The following is a 24,251-nucleotide window of genomic DNA, read 5'->3' on the forward strand; positions in this document are numbered from 1 at the left end:
GAAAGGATTTTCTTGGTTTTATAACTGTTCACAAGTTTCCTGACCTGGTTTTAGGGAATGATCTCTTCGGATGAGGTTTTCTTTATTTTGTGCAATTCTTTAGAGCCTGATAATAGCACCAAGTACCACATTTTGTGGTCACTGTTTCCCACTACAGCACATTCCATAACACTGCATGCTATTTGACTTCTAGGAATCATTTTATCTTCTAATTGTTTGCACATAAGCCAGGGCACACTGATTATGAGATCAAGCTGGCTCTACTACCAAGTCTTGACTTAACCTAAATATCTGAGCATTCTCTTGTTCAGCACGTGGTCAAAGGTGTCTCACAATGTGAAAAACCTAGCAGACCAACATCTTGCTGTGTCTGGGAACCACGATTTCCTTTGTCAAAGTGTAAAACAGAAGAAAGGTAGGAAATTCCTATATGGGAATTCCCTTTTGTTCCATCTGGGCAATGGGATTTTTTTTTCCCAAGGTTATCCTTGAAAGGAAGCGAAGGAGAAATCAGGTTTGGAAGACTTTTTAGACTGTGCTTAGTAGACTCTACAGTTTATTTTCAGAGTATTTTTCTATTTCTTCTTTTACATCTGGGCCTTCTCTGCATAGGAACACATCTGAAAAACACCTCCCTAAGCACCTCCTCATAAAATGGCGCCTGCAGTGCCTGCCCCACACAGGGAAGAGTGGCTGCCACCAACCCATCCCATCTCCTACGAGTGGTGCCTCCACAATGGCGAGATGCTCTTGGTGACAGGACAGCGGTAAAAGCTGTCATCGACAAGGCCCGTATTTGAGAGAGAAATGAGGCTAAGTCAATCGAAGCCCCTAGGCCACGTCCATCTGGAGAGGTGGTGCGCGGGGCGAGTGAGCTGCAGGCCTCGCTGCCATGGCAACCGCTCGCTCCCTACGCGGCACCCGTAGCTCGCCACGGCACGGGAGAGGCTGCGCGGGAAAGGCGTCCGCCCGGTGCTGTCATGCAATGCGCATGCGCGCTGCCTGACGAAGCCTTAGTGCGCATGCGTGCTGCAGGTGCTGTGTTTCTACGGCAGCGGAGGGGTGTGTGCGCATGCGCAGTGCGGCACCACAGGGCGGTGCATGGTAATATGGCGGCGCTGCTATATGTGTTCAAATGAGAGTTTCCAGAGTAGTTTTGAGGCTATCGTAGCACTAAAAAGGACAAAGCCAACGTTTTTTTTTTTTCCCTCACCAAATCCCTCGATCCTCTTAATTGCTGTGTCCAGGCTCCATGTGTCTGACAATTAAATCCGCGGTCCGTGAATTGGTAATAGGCTGCGTTTATTCCTATGAGGATGGTAGGAACGGTGCTCAAAGAACATGTTATCTGTCACAGGCTGTTTTAGACAATATAATCCCACGTGAAGGGTGAAATAACTGCTTCTGAAGCTTGCAGTGAGCAGCGGCTGCGAGGAGTCAGTGGGGTTGTGCGTTGTGGGAGCAGCACCGGGTTCCTGAGGGTAAGGAAAATGAAGTGCCAGAGCCATGTGTGAGTACGGCTGTCTGCTGGGACACAAACAGAAAACATGGGAGTCCATGTGAATTACTGTGACCTCCAGTGTTACCTTTGGCATACTAAACCTGTGTAGTGGATCCCAGCCAGGAGCTGTGGAATAGCTGTGAGATGCTCCTTCTGAAGAGGAAAATCTCGTGTTGGTAACGCTGCCTGAATTCCCAAAGTAGGTCAGGAATGCAGGCACGGAGATACGGATGTGTAGTGGGTGAGTCACGGTGTGATCAGCTGTTCAGAATGCTGTGTACTGCTTACATTCCTTAGTTGCTAACTTGTGCCTGTAACAATAAACAGAGGAAGCTTTACATTGTTTTATCTTCTTTTGTTGCACAGAAACGGGCTAATTGCTTGTTTTCCCAGAGAGGGTAGCGCCATGCCTGCTGGGGGGAGAGTGACTGTTCTCACATAAAGCCAAACCGAAGAGTTTTCATTGTGGAAACAGATGAAACAGCCGTTATCCTGGGGAATCCTAAGCAGCCTCAACACATCCCCAAAACTGGCAGCACTAACTGGGCCAAATGTAGCAGAAGAGTTGCATGCCTTCTCTGTGTGGTCATATGTGGACTCGCTGCAGCACATCTGGCTGTGAAGCTGTTCCCAGGGTGAGGTATGGTGACTGTTCATCTCCTCTGGAGTCATTTTTTTCCACCTCAGCAGTGAAGAGATTGCAGTCTTGGTGCAGAGAACACTTGGTGAGAGGTAGTGCTGCAAAATCTGCTGACGGAGCTGCCTGGAGGTGAAAAGTTTGATTCTTTGGGGAGCTCTTTTACCACTCTCCTGAAATGTCTGAGCTTTTCTTACCCAAGGTTAATATAAATGCAGCCTTAGTTCACTTATAATTGTGGTAAAGTTTATGTAGTGCAGTTTCTATAGATAGGTAGCAGGTGGTGGGAGGGGAATGCAAGTACTGTTTATCCACTGGATGGTGCTGTTGTTTTGTGCAAACAGCAGAGGTCCTGAGTAGCTCCAACTCAAAACCTCAGGTACTGTTTTTCTTCAGCAAGAATTAGGAAGAAAGATGTGCACAGTCTTTTCCTCCTTAGGAAATTTCTGATGAATCCTGTATGTTGTGATCTGCCTTTTTTTTTCTGGCATTCCCGGGACTGGCTGAACTTAATTACTAAATATGGGAAAAGTCATATTTTCACTGGTTTCCACCCAGCCTGTTTCAAGTCTGAGTAATTCATCCTCCTTGGGACCAGATTATTGTTATTGTTTTTAATGTAAATCTTTCCTTGGTCCTTCAGTTCCCAAGAGTTCAGCTTTGTTTCATCTGCAGGATGAGTATTTGTTGGCTCAGTCAAGTGCACTCAGTTAGCTAAGAGACACTGGAATAAAAGTTTGTTGTCAAGAGGACTACTTGTGTCTGAAGGAAGAAGACTTATGTTTCAAGGAGCAGTGCATGAAAATTGTAGGTTAGGTGTTGCCAGTTATTCCTCCTGTGTGGGCTGGGTTTCCTTGACCTGCAGCAAAGGATTCCTGTGTCATATCCGTTGTCCTTGTGGTAGGATAGAGCTGCATGGCATTAACGAAGAAGCAGAATAGTAGGGCATATGAATCCCAGTCACCCTGAAACAGCAGAAGTGGCATTCTCAAGGCTTGTTTCTAGGGGGAGATTGTATCTTTCAGCTATTTTCAGGCTGCCCCCCGTCCCTCTTCCCTCTTGTGTGTAGACCATGCCAGTTTCAACAACCCTACCGCTGCACTGTTAAATTGTCAGTGCTGTGAGTGGGATAATGAGACAGTTCCCTAAAATGTCCTGAGGAAATTGCACACTGTCCCATACAACCCAGCTGTCTTCTATAATCTGTCAGCACAGTGGAGGTGGAGAAATTGCTGTGTGGTTTTACACCTGATTCAGGCAACTGTAGGATCCCTTGTGCTGCCCCTGAGGTCTTCAGGAGACTTTGGTTGCAAGCATTCTCCCCTATATCTGTTCTTACAGACAACATCCACACTGGAGAGCAAAATGAGAGTAGAAAGTCTGATGACGATGTAGTGGGAATATAACTTAAACAGAGATAAATTTCTGTGTGATACAAAGACATAAAAGAAAACCCTGCACCATAGGTTTGTGCTCCTCGAGGAAGAGCCTTCTGGGAAGCACCCAACACGGGAATATTCTGCCTGGGATGCGATGCAGCTGTGCGATGTGAAGGTCCTACAGATGGCGGTGTCAGCCACACTGCCCCTCCAGGTGGGTTCCTGTAGAGCAGTGAGAACATCACCAGCTCTTCTCTGGCTGCAGACATTCCTTTTGTCAGCTCCTCCTCTGGGCTTTTGTGGCAGATAGTTTCTTAATAAAGGGTGATCTGTCATTCTTGTTTGCTGATGGATATCCTGTACCCAGGAATGATTTTGCACTGTGCTTGATAGTTTGATATTTTTTACACTGAGAAGCCCACGAAGATGGTGTCGATGTCTCTGTTCACCTTCCTATGAGAGATGAGGTAGAACCCCTCTTGCTAATTTTATCATAACGAGGTGGGCTTTCGCCTGCCATTTGTAGCCATAACCACCCCCAGCTGAGAACTAGGGACCCTTCCTATGTCTGTGAGGACATGCATATGCAGACACTTGGGCTCAGGATCTGGGATGGTAATGGGAGGCTTTGTCCTCTCCAGGTAGTGGTTCCTCAGCATGTGGTTGGTAGCCAAGCTGTCGTACAAGACCGTCTCCAAACAAGAGGGCCCCAAGGCAGATTGCTCTGCATTAGTTCATGGTTAATTCTAAAGAAAGGTGTGGCTGGAATGCTGATGGCAGCTGACAGTATTGACAGGTCCTTACATAGAGTCACCTTTCAGTGCACTTGGGAAGGAATGAGCTAAGAATGGTACGTTGTTTGCCACTTCTCTCTTCTCCTTTTTGCATCAATTCCACTTGCCAATTGCAGTGTTGAAACAGAGTTCCATTATCAGGATTCTGCTCTGACTCGAGGCAGCTTTGTACAATTGGTGCCTGAAGGTTTGCAGGCGTGAGTGCAACTTGGGTTGGCCTTCAGGAAAACCCTCGTAATGTTGGTGACTGCTGAGCCTGCCTTGATGTTGGCTCCTTCGGGTGCAGTCAGGCAGGTAGAGTAGCTGCGTGTGAGTGGGTGTACCCATCCTTGAGTCCTTGATAAAGGTCAGGCATCCTTAAGACACTATTTGTTGTTGACTTTCCTATCCATGAGTACAGTGTTCACTGAGTAGCAGTGAACAACCAAAGGACATGACCTTACAGAAGAAAAAAATTACTGCAATTGATATAATGTTCCTTGGCCATAAATTCCTTTATGGGATAAAAGATACCAACGTCTACCCACATGACGTCACAGGAAGCATTTTTATCTTCTGAATAGGTTAGATAGCAAACCATGTGAAAGCCAACAAATGAAGATCTACCTATTTATCATTAAATGGCTATTAGAGCAGAAGGCAATACGTATTTTTCTAATTCTGAAATCAAATGACATTTTAGGGAGGACCTGAGCTTCCATCCAGGAAGCAGTATAGTTATTTTACTGTATTCATGGGACACTTGGCATATCCGAGTGATTTGAATAGGCTGACTTGAAGAACATCAGTGAAATATTTTGGTGGCAGCAAAGCAAAAAGCCCATTTTAGACTGGAGAGCTGCTGGAGCATTGTGGCTTCAGCCATCAGCATTCTGAGGACATTGTGGTGGAGCCACCAGTGTGTAGACGAAGCTAAAACCAAAAAGATATCTGTGTAGCTCTGGGCAAAAGCAGGACTTGTGGTGTCATCCTGGTTACATTCTCATGTGATTAACTGCCTCTGACCACTCTGTCTCCTTTCTGTTTATTTCAGGGACGTGCCTGAAAAAGTGTGTGGTGCTGAAGCGTGGCTGATAGCATTCTTCCAGGGAAGACCATGTTTCAGTATCAGCTGAAGGAAACACCCTAACCTAATTTGCAAGTGCTTTCAGATAAATTACTTAAGTGTCATAAACCTAACTGCCTGTTGTATTCTATTGGATGCTCAGACTGCTCTGCCATTAAGCTTCACAGAGTAGCACACACAGTTAAATTACCAGAACAGTTACTTTCTAAAGTCCTTATTTTCACTGAGTCATTGGATCATTTGGGTTGGAAAATACTAGTGAGATAATTAATTCCGTCTGCTTTGATAAGAAGCAACCTCTTGGTTGTTTTATGTGCTCACTCAACAAATATTAATTTATTTGAAGTAAATTGGGCTGATGTTTACTTACAGTTGCAAAATCGAGGCGTAAATATGAATTCAAATATTGAACGAATGTTGGCTGGAACAAGATGGGTATCATAGAAACTGGTCAGTGGAATGCTATCCTGGTTTTAGCTGGGGAGAATTAGTTTTCTGCCTGGTGTTTGGTACCAGCTGTTAGCTCACTCCTCTGTACCTCAATGGGAAAGGAGAGCAAACTGCAAAAAAAACTCATGGATTGAGATAAAGTCAGTTTAATTGGACAGAAAAGGAAGGGAAATTAATAATGTTAATGACAAAATAATATGCAAAACAAGTGATGCACAGTGCGGTTGCTTCCCAGCCAAAGATGGCCAGTCATTGAGCAGTGCTGTGCCATGCTTTGCACTGGAGTAGTACCTATCCTTATGAATTGCAGCTTATAGGAGGAGATGTATAATGCTATTACACATTTATTTGAAACAGACTGGCTGGTCCCTTTTGGCTCTATCTGACACCGTGCAAACCATCCTAGAGATCTAATGCCTGCAAGACAAACCCCAATTGAAAAGATGCTAAGTAGCTCCCAGGGAACTGGACGAGACTGGTATGCCATTCCCGAATGCAAGAATCTCACATTTCCACTACAATAGCACAGTGTGCTGCTCTCCTTCTCATGAATGTCTTTGCCTGTGGTTTTCGCAGCATATTTATAGGTGGTGTGCAAATGGGGTGGCAAAGAGTCACCTTCTGTCCATGGCTGACAAAAGTTAATAGGAGTGAGGTGAAGAAAAGTAGCACAAGGCCCTCCTGCTTTCTAGATGAAGTAGGAGAACTTTTGAATAGAAGACAGTAGATAAAAGAGAAGAGAAGCATGTGGTTTCCAGCAGTAAACCCATCTTGCCTTTCACAAGGTCCCGTGGCTTTGTTATTCTTGCAGCTAAAAATCACTTTTCTGATGCATCTACCAGGGACAGAGAGGAAGGCACTGTGAGGCTGCAGTTTTCCAGCTGTAAGGCAGGGACACCATGATGAACACCACTCAAGAAGCAGGCTTACAGGGTACTGTAAGCACTTTTCACACCAAAGGATGCCAAATGGCACAGTTGTCCTTCCAGCTCTAAAGAGGGGTGGTTTCTGATGCTGAGTCAGTGGGAAGAATAGGGGAAAGACCTTTACAAAGAAGTTTTTCATGTCTGGCTTGAAACGTGGTAGACCAGCACAGCTATGATTTGGTGCAGGTCCTTATTTTTGCAGGCATATGTGAAATGCTGAAAGGTGTGCCTGCATTTCTTGCTAGGGGTATAGAGAAGGATTTGTGGTCCTTATGTTTCTCTCTCCAGAGTGGCAGAGAATCCAGCAATGCTCCCAATCCTAGCAGCTGCTGTACAGGAGTAGAAGGGCTGATTTTCAGGTGAGGAGCCAGCTGACCACGAGTTCAACGCATCAGCTGCTCACCTGTCTGCAGTACTGCCCTGCTGCTGAGTAAACAGCTCTCTCAGAGGTTCCACGGAAGGAACAGAATATTCTCTAAGTTCCCATCGGTAAGTTTTAAAGGAGAAAACCAAACCCACAAACCACAAAACCCACAAGGAAGCCCTTGAAGTGATGTCAGTTTTGTCTCAATGCCTGTCAGCTCTGTGATGATATGCTAGGCTTCCTGCTGGGATGGGACAGACAAAAGGCTGTTTAGGGAGGCATTTGGGTGAAGGAGCACTGATTGCTTCCAGCCTGTGTAACTGCAACTGAATGTCTAGCCATTGTTACTGGGAGCATATTTTTTTCTGTTTTTCTGTGTGTTTTTTTTTCTTTTCTCCTTAAATTCTCTCAAATGAAGTGGCCCATCAGTCTTTTCAGCTTGGTGTTTCTGAGAAAGGAAAAAGGAATGCAGGGACCAGTGCCATTTCAGTTTTGCAGCTTAAACAGGAGGGGGTCCATGGCAAACAGCTGAAGAAGCAGAAAAGCAGTGATGGAAAATTTAATATGTTTCATTTAAGAGGTTATCACCTCTAACTGTGGCCACGAGGATCATAAAGAACCTGAGTAGGTGCTGTGATAACAGAAAAAACCAAAGTCCCAGTGATTAGAGGCTGTAACACAGGCAAATTCAGAGCACTTATAACCCACCTCCAAGCAAGTGATTGCTCCAAGCAAGGACTTCACCTCATGTGGGAGAGCTGCCTGTGTTCACATTGCTGGCTGGAAGTAGGGGAAATATTCCAGGTTGGAACCGTAACATCTGCTGTTATAACGTAGATTTCAGGCAGTTTCCTTACCAAGTCATTAGCTGGGTAAGGCTGATATCACACAGGCAAAACAGCACTAAAAACCACAATGGTTTACACATTCTTTGTGCAGTCCCGCTGCTCTTGCAGCACATCTTGCCATGCCCTTTTCCTTAGCACAGACAGAGAAGTGGAAAGCACACAGAGCACAGGCAAGTAAACAAGGTTTGATACACAGCCCTCAGGAAAATTGGCATGCAGATAAATTATTGGTGCGGCTCAGACTCGAGCTGGCAGCCTCAGCACACACAGCTTAGGATCAAATTGTGATTTCTGTTTATTTTTTTAAATAAACTGACAGACAAATCTGCCTTTTGCCTGCCCAGGATATAGCTAAAGATATAGTTAAGTGGATGTGGAATTACACAAAATGTTAGAGATAGAAAAGCGCTAGGAAAGAACCATCTTCACTTGGTGGCCCCAGGTAGATTTCACTTTAAAAAAGTCTTATTTTCAGTGCTAAAGAACAGAAGAATTTCTGGTGTAGGCATTGCTGCTGGCAGCTGGTTGTGCTAGGCCAGGAGCTAGGAGTCTCTGCACAATGAGAGAAGCAGCATCTCTTGGGATTGCCAGTAGGACTGCCAGAGAAGCACACAAAACCTCTAATCTGGGAAAGGAGGCTGGCATATACCCTGTGGCCCTTAAGAAGTTGCCAGCTGTGTCAGGTTGCAGTCTTGCCAATTACCTCCCTGGCAGTGGAGGTGAATGAAAAACAGTTGTCTATGGGCTGGGAGCCCAGTATGTCCCAGCAATCAGGCTTCTTACAGAGCTTTGTAAAGGAGCAGCTTTGTTCTTGGTCTCTGTTTTCATTGGAGTCATCCCTCACCTTGGCTGAGAGTGTACAGCCACATTTCCCAACCTGACCTTGCATTCGAGCTCACCAGGCTGGCTGAGCTCTGGCAGGCTGATTTCAGCAACGAGGGTGAAAAGAGGATGAAATATTATTCCAAGGAAGTGGAACCCATTAGGATTTGGGTTTTTTGTTTGTTTGCTTGTTTTTCTTCCCTTGCACAAATACAGGAAGGTGAAAAGCTATATGTTTTGCATAGTGACCCCACTTTCAGCTCCTGTGCCTGCCAGATATTTGGGTATTCCCCGAAGCACAGCCTTTGCTGAGCACAGAGTGCTGCAGATACATTCTCCACAATTGTCAGCACAGCTCCTCAAGAGCAAAGAAATCTATCTTTTTCTGGTTGTAGGAATCTTGCTCTCCCTGGTGGCTCTTGGGTTTGCTGTAGTGTTACATGGAGGAAGTCGAAGGAAAATGCATACTGCCTCCAGACTTTCCCTTTGGGATTCTGTTAATAAAAGCCTTATAGTCACACACAAGCAGCTTCTTCCAAGCAGTATGCCCAGAGCTGCAGAGGGCTGGAAAGACGAAGGCTAAAATGAAGCCATTGCTATATGTGCTTCATATCAGTGCTTCGGGACTGATAGCTGCCCCTGTAAGACAATATTGTTTTGGAGATCTGAGTGCAGAGTTGCTGCTTGCATGCTGCACTCCCTGACCTGTAACCTGGCTCTCCAAAATTGCCTAGGGCTCCTGAGTGCTGCATGGCAACACCATGGCCAAACCCCTTCTAAATGCCTATTAACTATTCAATGGATCTGCTCTGATCCTAGGCTCACTATGGGAAGATTGAAATGTTTTGCTGTAGATGGAGGAGCACAGCCTGGGCTAACAACCTCCCCGTGTTTCTTCAAGGACTTTTTCAAGTCTGTTGTTCTTTCTTTTTTTCTCTCCTCTGTCCCCTGATAACTGGTGTTTTTCACTTTAATGCAGAGAGGTGAATTCATTAGGAAGAAACCAGAGAGATGAAGTTCTTAGGAAGAAATCCCGTTACTGCTGATGTATTTACAGGGACTCCATCTCTTTGCTGAGATGCATGGTTGGGACAAGGTAGGCATGAAACCCTTTATTGGCTTTCCTGTAACTTAGAGCAAACATCAGCACTCTGTGTATTTAGTGACAGTGTGAATGTTAGCTTCTAACATTTGTGGTGCTGGCAAGAAAAACTTTATTCCCAGTTTAGTTTTTGATAAGAACTGCCCAAAACCAGCTTCTCTACTAAGTGCCATTTCCACTGAAGTTATCAAGGTTAATATTTAACTGCTCCCTATGAGTTAAAATAGCTGTCTGCTGTAGTATGTGAAACTGCATTTCTGGTGCAGGGGATCATCTCTGTTCATCTTTCCCTCTGCTGGTGGGGAGATGTTCTGGGTTTTCAAGTCAGTCTCTGGGCAAGGTGCTGATTTTCATGAAGAGGAGTGGCTCAGATATGAGTTGGGGAAACTGGGACAGGGAAAGACATTGTCAGGTGCTACGGATCAATGAGGAACAACATCTCCTAGACCTGGATGTGCTGATAGCTCCACTCAAGTGTGGTTTGTACCCTCAAGGTTGCAGCAGGGATTCATTTACCCTCGGAATGTTTTGTTTGCACATGGCATCAGTGAAGCTTTGTTTGAACTGACACTATCGATGAGGAAAGCCTCGTTCTACTGTTCCTACTGAGGGACAGTAGTGTAGAAAGCAGTTGTCTCTCTGTCCATGATGACATGATTCAAGCATAAGAAGCACAAAGAAGGAAATGGTAGTGTGGATTCACCAAAGTGATGCATTTCTTTTACATTCTGCAGCTGTTCACAGACCCAAGTTCACCCGTGCCCTGTATCAGTACTGAATTAGCATCACTGTCATTTTCTGTCCACTTGGCAATCGTTATGAAGGGAAGGGGTGAGAGTTCAGCCTCAAAAAGTAAGGGACTGGTCCTGGCCACAGCAGTGGAGGAAACTTGACAGAGAGCTCAAAAAGAATGGCTGGAGAGTGCATACTATAGCCATCTATCTGTGTGACAGCTCAGAGTCAAGGGACATGTTTCTGAGCCAGGAGAGCCTGTGTAACAAGTTTGTTGGCCATAGCAGAGTGAGACTGGGGTGATGTTGACACATTTCTAAGTGAAAAATTAAGACTGAAGTCTAATTGTTTGAAAGGTGGGTTGGCTTGTTGGAGAGGGAGGGGACTGGCTGGCTGCAACTTGCAGATAAGCTTACTTTAAGCACTAACTCCTCGGCAACGTGGTGGATTTGCAAGGAGTCCACTTCTGATCTGCAGCAAAGCACTCCCAAGGTAAAATGGATGTGTACGTCATCATCAACTTTTGGAGGCAGGGTTTGCTGTTGGATCGGAGCTACAGTTACTGCAAGAAAAAGAAACCAAAGATTTGCTTCTGCTTATGCTTCGAATCTTTCCCGATCCCTCGGGCAGTTGGTGGTCTGAAACCTATTTTCTTCTTCTAGTGTGTGACAACCCTGCGTGTGCCAGAGGGGCTGGAACTAGGTGATCTTCAAGGTCTGTTACAACCCAAGCCATTCCGTGTTTCTTTGTCTGCAAGTATGGCTGCTCTTATAATTCACACCAACGCTCCCAGTGATGCCTCCACCAGATTAGAGGTAAAGGATTTCCTCCTTCTTGCACCAGACGAACCTTTTAGAGGGAAATAGAGAAAACCTTTCTTGCTTGTAGTAAAAAGTGTTTCTTTCCCCAGTTTGGGTAGCAGTAAGTTTAAAATGATAGGAACAGTGTAAAACTGCTGTCTCGTCTGAGAAATTGGACCTGTGTGTGGAGATACAGGGTACCTTAGGAGAGAGGGTGTGAGCATTACTGCAGGGAAATCCAGAGAGAAGACCAGCCCACTGGTTCAGTACACCTGGATGTAGCCGCATAGGGCACACCTCTGGGCAGCAGTAGCCGAGCTTCCATCTCTCCCGGGCCTCTCACTATGGGGTTTTTAATCAGAAGGCTTCCTAAAGATTCCAGAATATTCCGTTGGCTCCTTATTTTAACAGTCTTTTCCTTCATCATTACTAGTTTTAGCGCCTTGTTTGGCATGGAGAAAAGCATTTTCAGGTAAGAGCCCTGCTTCCTTGCAGTACGTGCTTGTGGGTAGAGTGCTTCTGCTCGCTTTCCCTCTCTCTTTTTATCTTGAAAATTGCTCTTTGGGTCTGAGTTTGACCGTTTGCTTTAGAAAACCGTGTTGTATGCAATCGGAGCACAGTGCTGGAAGATCACAGTCAAACTTTCTTCTGCAGAATTGCCAGCTCCCAGTACTTCCCTGCATAGTTGTGTTAAGAAAGCAGCTTTTACTTGACGAAGGCTGTGTGTTTCCGTAGTTCTGGACTACATGTTTGCTTTTACCTGGTAGCTCCCTTAAGGACCTCATCCAGTTCTAGTCTAGATTGCATTGCTAGACGTTGAATTTGGTGTGATATCTTTATAGTGAGTTCAGCACTTGATTCCTAAAGGAATACAAATATGCAGTGTACTGGCACACTGATGTCGTGCTGACATGATAAAGATATAAGTTATCTTATTTTTTCCATGCGTGGCTTCTTTAAACCATTTTGTCCTGCACAGGTGCTGGAAACACTGATACTGCTGAAACTTCATGCAGAACACACCCAGGCATGTGCAGTATGTGGTTGTCCCTGTTTCTGTTTTTGTGCCTTTATATGCAACATGAAACACAGAAAGCAGCATGGTCATGGTTTCATTTGCCCCAGGGCTCAGTAAATTGGAGAGAAAGATGACAGGAAGTATTATTGTGCTTCTGCGGTTGTTTAGCAGCTGTACTCCAGAGGCTGGTGTTTGAGGAGCTGGCTTGAACCAGTTGTCTGGTTTTAAAGGGCTGGTCAGGGGATCAAGGTCCTGTGCAGGCACAAATGTCTGGCCACATGGCTCTGACTGCAGGAAGTAAGGTTTTGGATGCAAAGAACCCTCTGTTTTGCATTTTGGTCTCAATGTTACCGAACTTCTTTTTATATGGAATACAAGTGAAATCTTTCCTTTTATTGGAGCATGCAGTGATGCATTTAAATGTGAAGGGCAGTGATAGAAAGCAACCGCTGCATCCTTTGATTGAAGCTGGTTAAATGAGAGGAGGTAGAGGAAGAGCTGATAGCCTCCCCTTTTCACTGGAAATGGTGTTGTAAATGTCTAAGTATCCAGTTTATATCAACTGATTTTTAAAAGCCATCTGAGGTTAATCATTTCTTAAACACTTCACAGTGTATTGTTCTGCAGCCTCAGCAGTAATCAAAGTGCTGTCTCCAATCCCTTATCTACAGAGGTGCTTTTTTCTCATTTATCACCTTGGGAGCACTTCTCAGCATCATGCAACAAACAAGTCATGCAAACAGTTATATCGCCCAGAGGACAAAGTGTGAGACCAGACAACTATGTCAGTTTGTTATGAAAACTTTTGTTGTATGTAAAAGCTCAGCTGCAGAATTTTTTCAGCTTTCTTTTTCCTGTTCCACCCTACAACTGTGTGTATAGGGAAGATGTAAATTAGATGTCAGGGGTACATTTTTCACTGGGAGGGCGGTGAGGCACTGGAACAGGCTGTGGATGCCCCATCCCTGGAAGTGCTCAAGGCCAGGTTGGGCCCTGGGCAGCTTGAGGTTCCTTCCAACACAAACCACTCTAGGATTCTATGTATATAAGAATGATTTTATACATATAAGCTTTAGAATGTATTTAATAGCTTTGAAGTACCTGTTCTAAGGTGTTTGTAGCTGGCGAGTTGCTGTGTGATGCCATTGCATAGCTAAGGGGAAAAGGAGAGGAAACAGTGCCTTGTGCCCCAGATGTGCAGGGCTGGATTCAGTCCTTGGTTCTTACTCAAACTCAAGTGGTGAAACTGGAGTTGTACAGTCTTTTTCTGCATTATTCTGTATCTGAGTTCACAGCATCACTTTGTTCTCTCTGCAGGACAGTTAGCTTCCCCAGGCAGCAGCTGTACTGAAGCTTTGGCTGATATGGAGCTGTGTCTGACTTGTGGCATGCTCTCTTTGGAAGATATCTTCAGTGAATCTGATGATAGAAATGCCTTTCTCAAATCCTTTGGGATTTGATCCTGGGATATTACCAGTTAGCATTATATCTGATTGGTCTCTCGGAGGCAAGCTAGTTTTGGTGATGAACTGGTGCTTTGGGGACCAAATTATAGAGCATATAGTAGCAGTTGGTCTTTTTATGACTGTAATTTCCAATGTCATAGATGCAGATGGTGTAAAAGAAGTGATGCATGCTTAAGGAGAGAATTTCACTTTTTATCAGACTTCCTTTTCTGAACTCTGTAAGATCTCCATACTCTTAACACAGAAGCACCTGGCTCTGCTGATTAAGAAGGTGGAATGCCAGGTGGCTGTCTTTGTGCTGTGTCCCATGTCCTGAACTCAGTATCTCTGAAACAGAATCCTGCAGTGCTCTGTGTACACTCCTGGGGATTGTCCTGCCCTGGGCAGGGCAAAGCTATTCTCTGCTGGTTTGTAGTTAGTGCCAATGTAAAGCATATTTCATGAGTTAGGTCCCAAAGAGGAGTATGGAAATTTGAATAATGCTTTGATGGCAGATAGCTAAATGAAATTGAATTCAGACAGCATCCTTCTAACAAGGGTGTTCTACTCTGCAGAAACTCAGTTGCAGATACCAATGCAAGTCATCTGAGTGTAATGGTTGTGTGCAGAGGTGATCTGAAGCACAGTCAGGAGCACAAGAAGTGTGCTGGAAGCTGCTCAGTGTTAAGTGAAAAGTGTTTGTGATGTGTCTGCTTTTCCTCTGATTGCATTCAGGCAGCTCAAGATTTACCAAAGCATTGCACATATGCTACAAGTGAACACCCAAGATCAGCAAGGTTCAAACTATTCTGCTAATGGGAGAATTTCAAAGGTTGGTTTGGAGAGAGACATTGCATGGCTCGAACTGAATACTGCTGTGAGTACACCAAGTGGGGAAGGGAAGGAAGAGCAGAAGAAAACAGTGAAACCAGTTGCCAAGGTGGAAGAAGCCAAGGAGAAAGTGACTGTGAAACCATTCCCTGAGGTGGTGGGGATCACAAATACAACAGCATCAACAGCCTCTGTGGTGGAGAGAACAAAGGAGAAAACAACAGCGAGACCAGTTCCAGGGGTGGGGGAAGCTGATGGGAAGAGAACAACGCTAGCACTTCCCAGCATGAAGGAAGACAAAGAGAAGGCGACTGTGAAACCATCCTTTGGGATGAAGGTAGCTCATGCAAACAGCACATCCAAAGATAAACCAAAGGCAGAAGAGCCTCCTGCATCAGTGAAAGCCATAAGACCTGTGACTCAGGCTGCCACAGTGACAGAGAAGAAGAAACTGAGGGCTGCTGACTTCAAGACTGAGCCGCAGTGGGATTTTGATGATGAGTACATACTGGATAGCTCATCTCCAGCATCGGTAGGTATGATGGCCTTGTGTATATGTCCCTGTTGACCACTTTGTCTGCTGTCTCCTGGGCATCTTTGCCCTTCAGAGCGGAGGCTGATATCCAAGCTGGTAGATCAACCCACTCATATACACAGGTGCCACTGAGGCCCAGAGCAGGAGAGCTGTGTGAGTGTGGCTCATTTGGCCTGGCCAGTCCTCCACCATGTTCCAGGATCAGAAGTTGTTGTAACTGCACCCATTTACATGGGTTCATTTCTTTAAAAGTCAGCCAGAACAATCTTTCTATAACTCAGGAGCATCAGGAGCTGGGGAGAATATCTCTGCTGCTAGTTGTCCTACAAGGTGGTTCCAGTCTTAGGTGCTTTGCTCTACTGCATAGGAGACTTTGGCACACAACGCAGCTTCTGCGTGGCACAGTGCCCTAAGGTAAGTACCATTGCACTTAGTCTTGTCATGTCTGTGGACAGACATTCAGAGCCCAGCCCTAAATGATGGTCCTAATGCAGGCGTCTCATTTCCTGGGAAACTGAACATGTGCATTCTGGTGAAGACTCAGCTTTACAGTTCCCAAATTTGCTTTGATCTTTGTGTTATGCAGCCAGGCTAAAGTAACCACAGTTGTGGGGAGGGAACAGGAATACTTCTGTGTATCTGTTTACCCAAGCACATACATATCAATGCAAGTCACTAAACCTTGTCAGGTTGCTATTTAGGATTTTCTTGCTATGCAGTGAACCATCATCACAGCAGAGCTAATCATTCAGAAGAGATCCGTTATTTAATAACGGTCTTGCTTATTTTTCTTCTGTCTGTTAAATAGGAATGACAACTGTAGGGCTGATCAGCACAAGGGAAGTATTTTGCTGGAGGTGGAAGATGGAAATCTCAGATGATGCAGTTGTTCTAGCTTGGTGGTCTCAGATGAGGCATTTGCATCTTTGAAGTCTCAGTGCTGCAGCCTTCCCCCACTGCTGTATGGCATTTTGGTGGCATTAAGGTGAATGTAGGTGTTGCTGGAGAGGACTGCCAGGGCTGCAGGCACTGTGTCATTCTGCTCAGGCCTCCCCCTGCTCTCTTGAAAATGTTAATCCCAACCCCACGGTATCCTGGGAGATATACAGAGAGCAGAGGTAGATTAGCTGCAGTGATAATAGATCCTGGGATGAGCTTTACTGTTTTGATGTTTTCTTTCTGAGTTCTTTCTCCTTTGTGGTTTTTGCCCCTTTTGGTGACGTGAGCCATCCTTTTGCTGACAGGTTGTGCTCTTCAGTGTGGCATTGAGCCACATGAGAGGAGAAGAGTCATGATTCTATTAAATAGAAAATTTGGCTGTTAAACCCTTGAGCTCATTTACTGGCCCAGCCTTACTGGGACACAGCAGAAAGGCCTGGCTCATGATCAAGTATGTGGAGCAGGATGTGCATCTTTGTTCCGGGACTTGAGGCACCCGAAATACAAATAGGAGTTGGCAAAATATGTGGCTGAGTGTGTGTGTGCCATATGAGACAATCCCTCACCTCTCCTGCCCCATACTACTGCACTACACATAGTGGGGTTAGGTCAGCAAGATCCTGCTTGCTGACTCCCGGATGCTTCTGTCTTCTCCAGCTCCTTGGAGAAGACATGCAGCTATCTTGGAGTGCAGAGCAGGAGCTGGCAGAGAGATGAGGGACAACAGCTTTCAGCAGGAAGCCGAGAGTGTTCTCCACTCTAAATGGGGCTGCAGAGCATCTGGGTGCACAGAACAGCTGAGTCAGTGGGGAAAACCCTTCCACAATAGTGGAAAATGGAGGAAGTACATGCAGAAGGGTTGCTGGTGAAGATGTGGATCCAGACATCACGCACTGAGTCTTGCTTCCAAATGTCATCTCTAATTCTGCAAAGAGAAGGAGTAACTAGAAGTGCTTCCAACTTCCTTCATTTCCTGCACAGTCACAATTTCCCCTAATTCCTCTTGTATTGATCCAGACTAGCTGTGGAAGCACAAGAAGTACCAGGCCTTGGACAGTACAAAGTACAGCTTGAACAGGCAGGGAACATTCCTGTCTATGGACATCTAATGTGCTAAAAATGAAATGACACCAACATCAAACCCTGCACAGTGTTTTTATCATTGCAGTGCTGTTATGACAAGCAGAATGTCACCCTCACCTGCAGCAGGGAACCCAGCTCAGCTGTGAGCATGCTGCAAGGCTTTGGCAATGCAGTCTGGCCATTTCTGGGGGTTTGAGGTGGGCACGTAGGTCCACTTGGTCTTCTCTTATGTATTTTGGTAGGTACTGTAGTAACTGTTTGGGGAAGATGTCTAAGACTGTAAAGCCTAAACTGACTCAGTGGAAAATCCACCACAGTTGGAGCTGTCTGTTCTCCATCTGCACACACAGCCTAATGCTTGCCAGCTGCAATGAGACCATTCTTCTTACATAGGATCAGCTGACTTGGATTCCCGTATCAGTTGTATGTTGCTTTGTTATTCCTTTAGGACATAGAATAAGATGTTTGTGTGCTTTTTCTTTTCTTTTAAGGGAGCAGCAGTGGTGATCTGACCCCACGTGTGTGTCAGTATGAGTGTGCTTGTTGTAGTGAGATCAAAGCCTTGTGAGCTGTGTTGTCAACAGGGACTGCTGGCCTTATCCCATGTTTAGGTTATGCCTTTTACAAGTACCAATTGGCATCAGGTAGTGAGGCCTGAGGCCATTAAAACCTGTGAGCACTGCATACCTGTTTGTCTGAAGAGGAAAGTCTCAGAGACTCGGAGTAATCCTGCCTTTCATGTAAGTAATATTGCATCATCTAATTGTTCATCTGTTATTGTGCCTCACGTTCGTGGTAAGGAGGACACTGAGAGGAGTGGATGATCCATTGGAGTTTCTCTGATTCTTTACACTACACTTGTGCACAGGCACTCATGCAGGTTTATCAGCTCCCTGCTAATCAGCCCTTATTGTTTCTTCTTGTTTTTCAAGACCTGCTCTGAATCAGTGAGAGCCAAGGCTGCCAAGTCTGACTGGCTGCGAGATCTTTTCCTGCCGAACATCACACTCTTCATAGACAAGAGTTACTTCAATGTCAGTGAGTGGGACCGCCTGGAGCATTTTGCACCTCCCTATGGCTTCATGGAGCTGAATTACTCACGTGAGTTTCCCGGGGTTGTCAGAATGGGACTGTGAAAACTTCCCACAGGAACTGTATGCTGAGTTTCTGGTGGTTTGCAGGACCTCCCTGTCAAACTCATCAAGCTGGGTGGATCTTGTGGAGGAAACTGTGGTGGTTTCCCTGTGTCCATTCCCAAGGTTCTTGATGCTCCACCATGTTTTCTTCACAGTGGTAGAAGAAGTCATGTCACGGCTGCCTCCAAATCCCCACCAGCAGCTGCTCCTGGCCAACAGTAGCAGCAACGTGTCAACGTGCATCAGCTGTGCTGTTGTGGGGAATGGAGGGATATTGAATAACTCTGGAATGGGCCAGGAGATTGACTCCCATGACTATGTGTTCCGGTAAGGCAATCTGATGGTTGCTTCATTCTTAGGAGATACACAGCTAGCCTGCTCTGGCTGGCAGGAAATTGTACTGACTGCCAGCTGTCCAAATGATTGGTGGCAGGAGGCAATGGAAAACCACAAAGGTTTTTCTTTTTCCAGTTAAAAACAGGGTGCCAGCACATCCCATGCTTATCTGCTAACTATTTCTGTTTGATTTCCTTGGACAGGGTGAGCGGGGCTGTAATCAAAGGTTACGAAAAGGATGTGGGAACAAAAACCTCCTTCTACGGATTCACAGCGTACTCCCTGGTGTCCTCTCTCCAGAACTTGGGACACAAAGGGTTCAAGAAGATCCCACAGGGGAAGGTAAGTCAGATCTATGCTTGTACAGCTTTGACAGGATTCTGTTAACCTGTGGCCTTCATTTCTGATCTTTTCATGCATGGTGGGCAAAGGGGCTGAGCTAACACTTCAGCATTACTCTTAGTGAGGGGTCCTTGGCTTGAGAGTGAATATTCACGGTGGCAAATTGTGTTAGTCCTACCCTAACCCTTTAGAATAGAATAGAGTAGTTCACCTGGAACTGCCTGACCACATCGGGGCTGGCCAAAGTTAAATCATACTATTAAGGGCATTCTCCAAATGCCTCCTGAACAGTGGCAGGTGTGAGTCATCAGCCACCTTACTGGGGAGCCTGATCCAGTGTTCGACCACCCTCACAAACCTTTGGCGTGTTCAAGTAGCTATGTATCAGATGTTCTCTCCATTCCATCACTGTGGGATGGTTAAAAGCTGCAGAGCATAGATGTGTGCTTGAGAAGCTCGGTCAGCTTAGATGTCTGCTTGCTTTCTGGTGTTAAAGGACATGTCTCTCTTGTGTTGTTCATTAATGCTCACTTTTTCTTTCTTAGCATATCAGATACATTCACTTCCTGGAGGCAGTTAGAGACTATGAGTGGCTGAAGGCTCTTCTGTTGGACAAGGATATCAGGAAAGGATTCCTGAACTACTATGGGTAAAGCAAACTAGCCCCACCTCTACACCTACATTGTGGAGCTCTCTGCTGTACCTTCTTCTCCACAGTGCTCAGTCTGCCGAGGTGCAGACCAGGTTAAACCCTCCCTCCTTGCTGATATGTCTGAAGAAATCTCTTCTTTCCCTCCCAGCTGTGAGCACTGCTGTGACCAATACGCCTCCTTCCTAGCTACTTCTATCAGAGCTGCTTTTAATGGTATGTGGCCTGAGCTCAGAGAAAGCTTTGAGTTCCTCTGGGATGAGCACATGCTACTTTCTGCTTTGGTGTCTGTACGTGGTCCTACTCACAGATGAAGACCTGGTTTCACCAAGTCTTATCTATACGTATGCATGTTTTAGATATTTCTATCTCCTTTATTGCCACTCTTGCAGCAGGCTATGGAGGCTTTGTCATCATCTAAGAAATGTTGCAGAATAATTTAACAATGTGATTCTTCTCTCACCACCAAGTGCATCAGGCTGATGCTTTCCAGCCATAATGAAATACAGGAGTTTATCCTGATTCTCCCTATTCCTGTCCCTAGGCGAAGGCCCCGGGAGAGATTCGATGAAGATTTCACAATGAATAAGTACCTGGTAGCTCACCCTGATTTCCTCAGATACTTGAAAAACAGGTGAGCTGGGAACTGTGTGCTTTCTGGCTAGCAGCATCTCTCTCTGTCTCTGCGCTCTCTCTTTCCAGCCCACTGACTTGTAACTGCAGTTGAGCCATACCAGCAGATTCAGGGTAAGCTTCACCAGTTTGTAGTCACTTAAAAGTGCTCTGTGATACTGCAGTGGGATGTTAGCTGCAGGTAGACATACAAACTTCTTATCCATGAGCTAGAGAAGCTGCAGCTCTCAGACAGATAGGCTTTCTGCATCCAAAAGGGGTCAAGTGGCAATGTTACCTGTTCGAGACCAACCTTTCATGTTACCCATTGCTCAGTACCTTGGAGGAAGGGTCCATAACAGCCCTCCTCACCTCAGATCCCATCTTAACTCAAGGGATTAGTTGTTTCCTCAAGCACAGTAATGGGCTCTTCTTCAGCATCCCATTTGTCTGGCCTGACTGCACTTCTTTGCATCTCTAATCCTTTTCATAAGCTGGACACTGTCATTGTAAGATCTGCCAGTTGTGGACCACACATGACCAGGAGATGTAGGAAGAAGAGCTCCTGTTGTGCCCAGCTTTGATTGTGTTTGCCCTCTGGTCTCCTTGAGAGCTGCATTATGTCTTTCTGATAGATAGCAAATGCAGTGCCAGATGGCTTACACTCCCCTGCTCATTCTTCTCTCTCTCCTCTGACTTGGGCGCTTTCCAAGGCCAGGAGGGCTCAAATGCTATTTTTAATGTGTGGACTCCTACCTTCCTAACAACTGCTGGCACAAAACACAGCAGCTCCTCACAGATTTTGTGACCCTCCTTCTGCACCGTTCCTGCATCATGTTTCGCTCCTGAATGTGGATGGGGAGGATATACCAGGGGACTTGAAAGCCAATTCTGCACTGCAAGGCAAGGAACAGGGAGTGATTTGAACATACTAGGTCCTTTCATCATGTCCCCCTTTGTCCCCACTGCCTCCTGACCTGTAAAGTTCGGGCTGAGCTGGGTTCGGTGCAGGTTTGCAGGTTTCAGTGCAGGGGATGGAAGCATTCTGGGCTGGCCTTGTGCTTCACTGAGCACACAGCACTACCCACACATGAGCAGTCATGGCTTGTTTGAAATGCTCAGTGTGGCCACAAGCTGCTGCAAGGAGGGAAAGTGCCGAATGAGCCAAGGAGGACAAGCCATGCACAGCTTGAACCAGCATGCTCAGCAGTCCCTCCGTGCTTTCTTCTCTCATACTGCAGGTTCTTAAAATCTAAAAATCTGCAAAAGCCCTACTGGCGGCTGTACAGACCCACAACAGGAGCCCTCCTGCTGCTGACTGCCCTGCATCTCTGTGACCGGGTAAGGGCATTATGATTCTTGCACACACCCCTGTCTGGAAACAAAGGATAACTGAGTATGGGTATCCCCAGCCCCGACTTGTCAGTTAGAGGGGAACAGATTGAGCACAAGAAAAGCAGCCCCAAAATAGTTCACACAAAGGCTGTGCAGCCTGCTTCAGGGCATGAGAGCTGTTGTGTCTCCCAGGCAGTCAGTGAAAGAGGATGTTTGCTTTCTGGGGCCCCTTTTCACAGCCTGGTCTATCTTGGGTGCCCTTGCAAGGTGCAAGGATGCACTGGGAGGCATCCTTGTGCTGTGCTCCCACCCTGTTTGGGAGCAGTCTTGTATTTCATTTAGCTCCCTCTGTCCTTGATATCTCTCCCTGCTGAGCCCTCTTGTCTTTCCCAGGTGAGTGCCTATGGCTACATCACAGAAGGTCACCAGAAGTACTCGGATCACTACTATGACAAGGAGTGGAAACGCCTGGTCTTCTACGTTAACCATGACTTCAACTTGGAGAAGCAGGTGTGGAAAAGGCTTCATGATGAGAACATCATGAAGCTCTACCAGAGATCCTGACAGTGTGCCGAGGGCCATTGCCTGGGAAATCTCAACAGCACCTCATGGGGAACAGAAGAGGACCTCGGAAGCCAGGGTTAGCTCTGGACTTCCAGGCCCAGCTTCAGCTCCACAGAGATATTTCCCTCCTTTGGTATCTTTATTTTCTCACAACACTTCCTAAAATGTGCATATTCTACAGACCAAGCGAACAGTAGGGAAAAGTGCCTCCAAACAAGGTCCCATCTGACTTGTGGACGGTTGTAGGCTCTGGTACTGGGAAAGAGGAATCCGGGATGAATCCGAATAGCAGATGTTCCAGTGCCCATTATCTTAATCAGGTTCTCCCTCTGCAAGGAGATGCTCTTGGGGCTGGGGCTAGTTTTGCTCTAGGTGGGTTCTCTCTGTGAGTAGTGCTTGTTGTGGAGCTGGGTGTTTTGGGTAAGCAGTGGATAGAAATGGAGACACACACAATCCTGTCTCAAGAGGATGATTTGTGTCCTGGAGGTGCTGCTGTCACTCTGCTCACTGCAGGCATAAAGGAACACTTCCAAATGAAACTCAATTCCCAATGTGACTTTGCTGTGACACCTCCTGGGGAGCACTGTGATGTCTGGTGCCCAGCCTGCTGCCCTTGGCCTAGTTCACCATCAGCACAAGGGAAGGGGAGAGCCCTCCGTAGTGCAGCAGAATGCTGGACATTGTACCTCTTGCTGTGGGGTTCCCCTGGCTGCAGACTACGTGTAGTGAGTCTGATGAAGAAGCTGGTGCTTGGCTGTGCCAGGAGCATGGTGCTTCCTCTTCTACCAGGAGAAATGAGAATTCTCAATGTCCATGGATGGATGCTGTCTGTCCTTGCTGCTGGCTGGAGTGCCTGCCTACATTGTCCTGAGAAAAGCACTGTTACAGCCAGTAAGCCTTTGGAGTATTGGCCTTCTGAGTGGGCTTTTGCAAACAAAATAAACGGCACTGCTTTCCCCAAGCTGATTTCCATCGCAGCCCTCTGAGATGTGGTTAGTATCTTATATCTCAGTCACCCCCCAGAGCCCCTGGAGGGTTTTCCTGCTGCATCCACGGGCTCTGTGCCCTGCATTGCCTGTGCACGGCTGCTGCCCCAAGTCTAGGGGTTCTGGATGGGCAGCGAGGCAGCTTTGTTCCTTGCCCATGCATTGCTGTGGGTTGCTTGGTGACCGGCTCCAGTGGGTATTCTTCCCCTCTGAATAGGGCTTTTCTCCTCCCAAGAAGTTGGAAGAAGTTTCTTTTAAACTCCTCCCTTCCCCCTCTTCCTCTTTTGTCTCCCTCTCTTCTGGGAAACAGGGCAGGGCTGAGCCCTGCTGAGCAGATGAGGAGCCCAACCTTTGGGATGGGCTGGCAGCCCCCAGCGCCCATCTCCTCTGCAGCTGAGGATCCCCCGAGTCAAGGAAAAGAAACTCCCCAGGTTGATGTCCCAACCAGCAGAACCTGCTCCCCCTGGGCTCCTCTCTTAGGGTACAGCCACACAACAGAAGGTCTGCAGCTCTGTGGTTTGGTGTGCCTGGCAGGGCAAAAGCGGCGATGCTGTGCTGTGCTGGAGCAGCCCCAGTCCCTCCAGAGCCACCCTGGTGTCCATGGATGTGGTTCTGGGCCACCCCAAATGTCCACATCCAAGCCAGCAGCGTTGTCCCGGTGCCACCAGGTGGCAGCTCCTGTCCAAGGCTGTGCTGTGGGCATCCGGGTGTGGCACAGGCCGTGTCCCAGTGGGCCGTTGTCCCCCGGTGTCCCACACATCATGATGCCCACCTGCCCTTACGGATTATGGCATGGAAGCTATTTGGAGTGCACGGGGGTGCACACAGATGCAGTTTGATGCCACCACAGCCTGAAAGTGCTGTCACATCAACCCTGCTTTTTTGGGGGGGAAGATGTTGGAGAGAGCCAGGAGCTGTAAGTACAGCTGTGTCCTTCTCGCTGGGTTCCCCAGGAGTTAACAGCCCCCAGCAATTCCCTGCTGGGATGCAGGGACAACCCCTTCTGCTCACTGTGCCAT

General features: G+C 46.6%; 1 protein-coding gene across 13 annotated transcripts; it reads left to right on the top strand.

Annotated features, from left to right (window-relative positions):
- The first annotated feature begins 1,068 nt into the window (after nucleotides 1-1,068).
- ST6GALNAC1 (ST6 N-acetylgalactosaminide alpha-2,6-sialyltransferase 1) lies at nucleotides 1,069-23,207 on the top strand. Of its 13 annotated transcripts, none has more exons than XM_046901979.1 (15): nucleotides 1,069-1,276; nucleotides 1,358-1,742; nucleotides 1,868-2,141; nucleotides 3,605-3,731; nucleotides 5,345-7,242; nucleotides 9,767-9,883; nucleotides 11,284-11,436; nucleotides 14,624-15,247; nucleotides 18,205-18,373; nucleotides 18,564-18,735; nucleotides 18,948-19,086; nucleotides 19,632-19,735; nucleotides 20,280-20,369; nucleotides 21,589-21,688; nucleotides 22,076-23,207. In XM_046901979.1, exons 6-15 carry the CDS (start codon nucleotides 9,833-9,835, stop codon nucleotides 22,244-22,246), a joined length of 1,773 nt encoding a protein of 590 aa, XP_046757935.1. In that variant the 5' UTR covers nucleotides 1,069-1,276; nucleotides 1,358-1,742; nucleotides 1,868-2,141; nucleotides 3,605-3,731; nucleotides 5,345-7,242; nucleotides 9,767-9,832; the 3' UTR covers nucleotides 22,247-23,207. The 13 variants fall into 13 exon arrangements, with proteins under 13 accessions (XP_046757935.1, XP_046757938.1, XP_046757933.1 ...); XM_046901982.1 differs by having other exon boundaries at nucleotides 1,358-1,481; XM_046901977.1 differs by having other exon boundaries at nucleotides 1,069-1,481; nucleotides 1,868-2,270.
- The last annotated feature ends 1,044 nt before the right edge of the window (nucleotides 23,208-24,251 follow it).

This window comes from Gallus gallus, chromosome 18, assembly GCF_016699485.2.
Source record: "Gallus gallus isolate bGalGal1 chromosome 18, bGalGal1.mat.broiler.GRCg7b, whole genome shotgun sequence".
NCBI classification, from domain to species: Eukaryota; Metazoa; Chordata; class Aves; order Galliformes; family Phasianidae; genus Gallus; species Gallus gallus.

Excerpts from the sequence above, each read along its gene's own strand:
- ST6GALNAC1 (XM_046901974.1), top strand. The coding sequence starts at position 9,833 with ATGTATTTACAGGGACTCCATCTCTTTGCTGAGATGCATGGTTGGGAC. Across the intron at positions 11,437-14,623 it reads ATGCCTCCACCAGATTAGAG|CTCAAGATTTACCAAAGCAT; the intron begins GTAAAGGATTTC and ends GCATTCAGGCAG. Across the intron at positions 19,736-20,279 it reads GGATTCCTGAACTACTATGG|GCGAAGGCCCCGGGAGAGAT; the intron begins GTAAAGCAAACT and ends TCCTGTCCCTAG.